At 31.7% G+C, this 7,620-nt stretch overlaps 1 protein-coding gene across 1 annotated transcript in view; it reads right to left on the bottom strand.

Moving 5' to 3' along the window:
* LOC106468042 (ATP-binding cassette sub-family F member 3-like) overlaps positions 1-7,620 on the bottom strand; it is a 38,223-nt gene that overhangs the window by 19,268 nt on the left and 11,335 nt on the right. The window contains exons 4-10 of the mRNA XM_022396348.1: positions 5,223-5,311; positions 4,946-5,077; positions 3,189-3,293; positions 1,803-1,964; positions 1,228-1,377; positions 1,061-1,117; positions 306-328 (exon numbers count right to left, since the gene is read on the bottom strand). Of these exons, the coding sequence (XP_022252056.1) occupies positions 306-328; positions 1,061-1,117; positions 1,228-1,377; positions 1,803-1,964; positions 3,189-3,293; positions 4,946-5,077; positions 5,223-5,311 (718 nt within the window). The remainder of the gene's footprint in view (positions 1-305; positions 329-1,060; positions 1,118-1,227; positions 1,378-1,802; positions 1,965-3,188; positions 3,294-4,945; positions 5,078-5,222; positions 5,312-7,620) is intronic.

The following is a 7,620-nucleotide window of genomic DNA, read 5'->3' as shown; positions in this document are numbered from 1 at the left end:
AATAAGTCAAAATAACAATGTTTTGGGTCAGTTTTTTTTTTTTTTTTTTTTTTTTTTTTTTTTTTTTTTTTTTTTTTTTTATGATTAGTTTTGTGACAGACAAAAAATTAAATTAGTCAACACGATGGAATATGTGAATTCCTCCAATATTAAATGGTACAAAAATAAGTAATATAAACATTCTTATACATGCAAATTAGAGATAAAAATTTCCTTAATGATCAGCAACAAGTTTTTCAAATAATTAATGAACAATTCTTAAACAAAATCAATATTCAGTAACAACACATTAACAAGTAACTCACCATCGAGCAGTAGAATGTCTGGCCTAAATTAGAAAAAAAAAACAGCAATGTGAAGTTATATATATATAAAACTGTTTAATTATACAGACTGGTACCTACTGAAGGTGGAATTGTGTAAGATGAAAAAGTAAAATACTTAAATTTAGATATAGTATTTAAAAGTTCTTTCACTGTAGTATATGTAATTCTCCTACTGAGCAAAAATAAACAAAAAAATTCATTTAACTCAAAAAGAAGCGAAGATATATTGAAACATTAGTTTTTAAAGATCCTACCATAACTTAATTAATTCATTCAAATAAGATAATTTTATTAACTGCTACATAATGAAACAAAATTCTGAGAGAAAAGTTTCCCAAATACTCTAGGCTCAAGATTAAATGGTATTTTTAATATTATTTTACACACTTATAATAGCACGTTTAATTATAGTGATTTAAAGGGTTTACCAGACTGGAAATAATTAGTTAATTAATTTCTACACACTTTAATATAATAAATTTGCTGACAGAGTATGTTACATTAGATCAATTTATTGAAACCTAATAAAGAAAGACATCCAATACTTATCAAATATTCAAAGCTCATGATATTTAAGCACTTTATAACTGAATTTAAGTTGAAGAAATAAAAAAGAGAGAAGTGGATTAAGCCATGTTGGTAGTGACTCAATCTATAGATATCGAATAAATAATTAATAAATTAAAAGAATGTGAGAAGTGCTAGTATTTGATTACCTATGCAAGAAAACTTACTTTGAGAAAAGTGCTCTCGCCAGAGCTATTCTCATCCTCCACCCACCAGAGAACTCCCTAGAATTAAAAATGGAAAGTTGTAGTTAGTGTATAAAATATGTTTCCATTCCTTAAATATAAACACTTTTTTTTTTTATGTGATTTATTAATGAAAGATTTAAACTTGCCTGGTTGCTTTTCTTTGCATCGTAGCACTAAAACCAAGACCTGCTAAAATCACAGATGCTCGTGCCGGTGCTTTGTCCGCTTCTATGTGCTCCAGTTCTGCATAAACTTGAGCAAGACGAGAATTGGTTAACGGATCATCTCCATCTGACCTGCAAAAACAAAATGTGGGAAGGATCCTGGTCTCAACTCTCACTTTGCTAAATAAAGTCTGTTCAAAAATTGATTCTAGCCTGCCAAGATAATTAATGTTCAATTTTTGAAGACTTCACTAAATATACATAATATTTTATTAAAAAAGTTGACAGATATGTAGTCAAACAAAAGAATTTTTCTTAATGAGTTATAAACATATTTCTCAGCATGTGTATTTTGCAAATTCAGCACAAAAACACACAAAATAAAAACCTCCAGAAACCTTATATGTAGATCTTAGTTAAAAATAAGCCACTTATTTGAATTCTTTAGACAAAAGAATTATTCCTTTTTTGATGTCAATAAATTACTCCCCCATAAACAAGTTGCTATCCTAACAATTACTTATTTACAGAACACGCAGACAGCTTAAATCACTCACCCCGCAGCATTTACTCGAGCCGTTAACTCTTGTTCTTCTCTTAACAGTCGCTGTCGAACTTCATCACATTCTAACACACTTTGAAGAGCCAAAGTATCATCCCCCACCACTTCCTGTTCGACGTGTAACACAGAGAGATGCGAAGGGATCATTAACTGTCTCCTATAGAATGTCACATTAATTTAGAACAGTTTAACAAAGTCTCATATCAATCTACTTTGTTTCTGGATAACAAAAAAGATCAACATTTTATTTCACTAACACTAACCAGACTAAATTAACCACATGACAAGTAGCATAAATTTTAATAACAAGCAGTTTAGTTAACTGAAGATAGTTTATTAAAGCCAAGACAAAAATCACTGCAATCAGGTTTGTTTCCTGCATATGAATGAAATTCAGTAGAGAAGATATATTATGACAATAATAATACTGATTTTAAGCTTCTACATTTTGTTAATAGGTCATTACTGCCTCAATTTATTTAGTGTTTTCTTTATATTTCAGGTGGAAAGCAGTTTAAAGACAATCTGTATAAGAATCACTTTTCAAATTTTATTTCAGAACCCTCAAAAAAAATACCTCCCCACATAAAAAATTTAACAATTTTCAAACACCTATTTCTTTAGGTGATGTTTTAATTGTGTGAGATGGTGATGTAAGTTCACTTAAAGTTCTTACTTTTCCATCTACATTTACTGGGACAGAAAGTTACATCACTCATAGAACATCTGCGACACATGGTCACATCATTCGTGAAACGTGACGTGTCACCTGCGACACACGGTCACATCATTCGTGAAACGTGACGTGTCACCTGCGACACACGGTCCCGTCATTCGTGAAACGTGACGTGTCACCTGCGACACACGGTCCCGTCATTCGTGAAACGTGACGTGTCACCTGCGACACACGGTCACGTCATTCGTGAAACGTGACGTGTCACCTGCGACACACGGTCACGTCATTCGTGAAACGTGACGTGTCACCTGCGACACACGGTCACGTCATTCGTGAAACGTGACGTGTCACCTGCGACACACGGTCACGTCATTCGTGAAACGTGACGTGTCACCTGCGACACACGGTCACGTCATTCGTGAAACGTGACGTGTCACCTGCGACACACAGTCACGTCATTCATAGAACACAATGTAATGACACACAAACTACTTATCAATATTCAACAGATCATGCTTTGCCAGCATAAGGCATTATATATATTATGGTTAATAATTTTGTTCCCTTGTCAGATTTATAGCTTAAAATATTTAAAAATAACTTGTACATGCCTCTCTAGTTTGGTAAAATACAAATTATCACATTTGGATCTAAAAAGAAATATAAAATTAGATGTTAAAAGTATCCAATCTGACTATCCATTACATTGATATCATGCGCAAGAGAGTACTTTTCCCAATTCCATTCCGTCCCACCAGACCGTATCGTCTTCCATTCACAAGAGTCAAATCAGCTCCTTGAAGAAGTATTCTGTAAAAGAAAACCAATACTAATACAATACTTTATCTCTGCTAAGTTGATAAGTGTTTTTAAGGATAAATAAACCATGTTACAAAAGAGATTACTTGATCTCTCTCCTCACTGTAATTTTTTTCAATTATTATTAATCTCAATAAAATAAACTAAAAAAAAGTCATGAGCTTGGACCAATGTAATTGTTATTAGTGTTTTCTTCCTGATAGTACAAATATTAACATTTAAAGTTAATACATTACCTTAGGTACATACCAATTAATCACTTTATCAGCTATAAAAATGATTACTTGGAATCAGTTTATTATAAAAAATAATTAAACCGAGGACTGAAATTTGAAATAGAAATAACAGACCAAAGTAATTTTATCATAGCTTCTAGATATTATTTCACATCTCAATCTCCTACAAATAAAACAACAACCAGATTTTCTAGTTCTCCCAAGTTTAATAACTTGAGTGCCCTTATCAACGCATTCATAAAATTCCTTTTGAATCTGATACAACCACTGCAGATAGTACGATTCACCACACTATAGTTAACATGCATTACAATGAAATCGCTTCTCTACAACTAAAAACAATGCAAGTTGGAGTAATCCCACAGCCAGAAGCTGCAGAGTTCAGTTAGTTTTCAGTCTACTACTATCTCACTTGTCTTTCCTCCTAGCCTTTAGATAAAAGATGTATTGAGCAGAGGAACTAAATGAGACCACAACTGTTACATGTTTCCATTTTAAAAGTAAAATAATGCCTTCTTTTAGCATTACTTCAATTCAAAGAACCCCATTCCCACGTTGCTGCTGGATAACCAGCATGTAAGCAGACTGTTAGGCTTAGAAATGGGTAGAATTTATACAATTCAACATGAATAAGCTGCCATTTCTAGCTGATTAACAAGTTTATAGATAAAAGTATTATGTCGAAGAAAGTAAACGTCAAATAGAATCAACAACTGAACATTTTTCATATCAGTACGAATGTGTTCTATTTGAATCACTTTTGATATACATCTTTCACTGCTGTATGAGAAATGATAAAGTAGCTGATGTTTTATGTAATTATGTCTCCTTGCCCATTGTTTAGATTTATTATTTTCAGTCGTCAGTGCAAGTGTTGGGGTGATAAGCTTAAATTTTGTTAATAGTTTGTTCAAAAAAAGAACCATTAGTTATTCGTCAATCCGACAAGTGATGGTTCTTAGATATAATTTTAATCAGCTAACAGTCGTATATTTTACTTCAATTTAAAAAAAATAAGGTTATGTTTTTTTGAGTAAAATCGTATTTTTCGGTAATGTGTTCTGTACACAACTTGTTATGCTGTACGCTGTCATATCAAGAAATAAGCAGGGGTGCTCACTACGTCATCTTTTCTTAGCCCGAGAGAATTTATTTCCTAAAACAGATAAGACTTCTTCTACCAATCAATCCCACATGCTTGCAGTATAACTCAATATAATATGCTAGCACTTAGTACTCACAAGCTTTAAACCAACATAAGCCTTCTTAAAATAAATATTAAGCCCAATCTATCATTTGAGTCGCCTCTTTTTCATTCAGTTATAACCATTTCGGGGAATTCAACCCTTAACAAATAACCCTGGACAAAACTAAACCTCTTGTACTGGTACTCGTAAGCCTACTTACTTGTCTCCAAAAGCAACGTCAAAGTTTTCAATTCTAATATCCTGTGTCTTGTTCATTCCTTTGGCTTCGAGTTTAATTTCTTTCTTACTCACTGACTGACTTGCAGTTGCTTCTGTATTTGATATCAACTGACTAATTTAAAAAAAAGAAAGAAGTGATTTAATAAAGTCATGAAAACAACAACACAAACAAATACACTGCAATAACATGAAAAAAAAACAGTATCTTTAGTATAAAACAAAAGTATTAAAGCACCAAACACAAGGATAAGACTTACTTAGTGGCAGGCTTATCTGTTGTATCTCTCTTTTCTTGTTTCTGTTTTAGCTTAGCTTCTGCTTTTTCTAGTTTTCTCTGATCCACTTGCTAGTTCATAACAATAAAACAATTCTTAGAGTTCAATTAACACAAAAATATACACTTACAAGCTTTCCTCTGTACTCGGTTATCTTGTAAGAAGATTCTTTTATTAAAAAGTTTTCTTATAAAAAACAAAAAATATACATACAAAATGCTAATTCACAACAATCAGTTTTAACTTTGGAAAAAGCAAGAATTTTGTTCTCAGTTGATGAAACAAAACATTGTTTAACCTATATATACATATATTGAAAATTCCATTCATTTGTTATCAATTATAATTAAACCATTTAGAGATTTTCTTTTCTAATGCTTAATTTTTCTTTGAAGCTGCACGCTCATAACGAAACTGGTAAAAAACATTAATACATTGATCTGAAATGGAATACTATCATTAATCAAACAGTTTGACCTGTTAGCCATGACTACATATTGTCTTAATGTAGGTGTAATGTAAGCTTGAGTATCTTGTTGTCAAATGAATAAATTAATAAATGACCATCTCTGTGATTAATATATATTACTATTTAACAACTGGTGTGGTGTCCTTATTTGTCTTATTGTAAGTTTACTGACTTACAAGACTTACTAAGGATAATTAGATGATACTTATTAATGTTTTAAAAGTACACATGGTCTTCTATAATTAAGATTTGTTTAAAAACGTACACTTGAAGAGTCCCACCCTAAGTGACAGAACAGTTAGGATCACATGATTAATATGGACCTGACGATTTTACTGTAGAATCCACAGGAACAGTCCTACAGTTTGCCAGCTTTCGGAACTTAAACGTTAACTTTTATAGGTATATACTTGTATCAGATGTTTCCACCAGTGTGGTGATCATGAAATATGTAGTTAGTTTCAATCAACATTACATCTTTGAGTTTAAAATCTAGTTTTGTACAGGAACTGTATCAACGTAATTTAATAAAAAACAAATTATCTTACATGCACTATTTCTGATTCCAGTATCAAATTCACTGAAATACGAGTTGTTTTTATTCACTACTGTAGAGAAACTTTGGTGCAAAAGTACAACCATCCAGGAACTTAATTAAAACAAGCTTTGGTTCAATTGTTATATTTGAAACACGAAAATCAGAATACACTTCAAAATGTAGAATTATCTATGGATCTGTAAGTGTAACAATCAATGGTTCAAATTGCTGTAACCCAATCATCGATAGTAATTTGGTATAATGGCATAACCTATACAACATCAGCCATCATCATGGTAGTACATATTGCAGTCAAGACACATTATCAAGCCCACACACAGTGGTAATGGTGTAAAAAAAAAATGCCCATGTATAGTGGTAATGGTGTAAAAAAATAGCCTATGTATAGTGGTAATGGTGTAAAAAAATAGCCCATGTATAGTGGTAATGGTGTAAAAAAATAGCCCATGTATAGTGGTAATGGTGTAAAAAATAGCCCATGTATAGTGGTAATGGTGTAAAAAAATAGCCCATGTATAGTGGTAATGGTGTAAAAAAAAAGCCCACGTATAGTGGTAATGGTGTAAAAAAAATAGCCCATGTATAGTGGTAATGCTGTGAAAATAGCCCATAGATAGTGGTAATGGTGTAAAAATAGCCCATGTATAGTAGTAATGGTGTAAAATAGCCCACAGATAGTGGTAATGCTGTAAAAATAGCCAGAAATAATTTATGACTAGCATAAATATAAATACTACTTACATTTTCTTAGTTGTATATTATAATAGCTAAGTTGTATATAATGACATGGTCTGAAATTGACTAAATTTGTCAAGTATTAACTCTCTCTCGCTACAGGCTTAGTCGATTCGACCTAAAAATTAACCCTCAATTGACCTTTAATTTCCATATTATAACTATTAATATGTTTTATGTATATTCACAAAATTTCACAAGCTTTCAGTAAGCATTATGAATCATTTGTAGACAAAAAAATCTGAATTTTTAATGGTGTATTTTCACTAAAAATTTCTCCATGAACATATTCAGTCAAAGTGTTTACTGCTCCTAGTGCAAAGTAATATTCATGTTAAGGTTAAAACACTTTTCTTCATCTGAAAAATATCAAATTTCATTTGTGTAATCTATAGAACCTCCTAAATAAATTTCAAATATTTTTTTCAGTAAAACTGTACATTTTCTCTGCCCTAACTCTATACAAGGTTGGTCAATTTGACTGACCTTGTAACCACCACACACACACACACAAAATTATATCAGTCCTGGTTGTTAACTCATTGTCATAACACATAATGTCTGTTGTAATAGCACCCAAATGCATTGGGGATATCCCATCTATCAGACAATATCCA

The sequence above is a fragment of the Limulus polyphemus genome, unplaced genomic scaffold (genome assembly GCF_000517525.1).
Source record: "Limulus polyphemus unplaced genomic scaffold, Limulus_polyphemus-2.1.2 Scaffold2846, whole genome shotgun sequence".
Lineage (NCBI taxonomy): Eukaryota > Metazoa > Arthropoda > Merostomata > Xiphosura > Limulidae > Limulus > Limulus polyphemus.
This window is presented reverse-complemented; position numbering and strand designations above follow the sequence as displayed.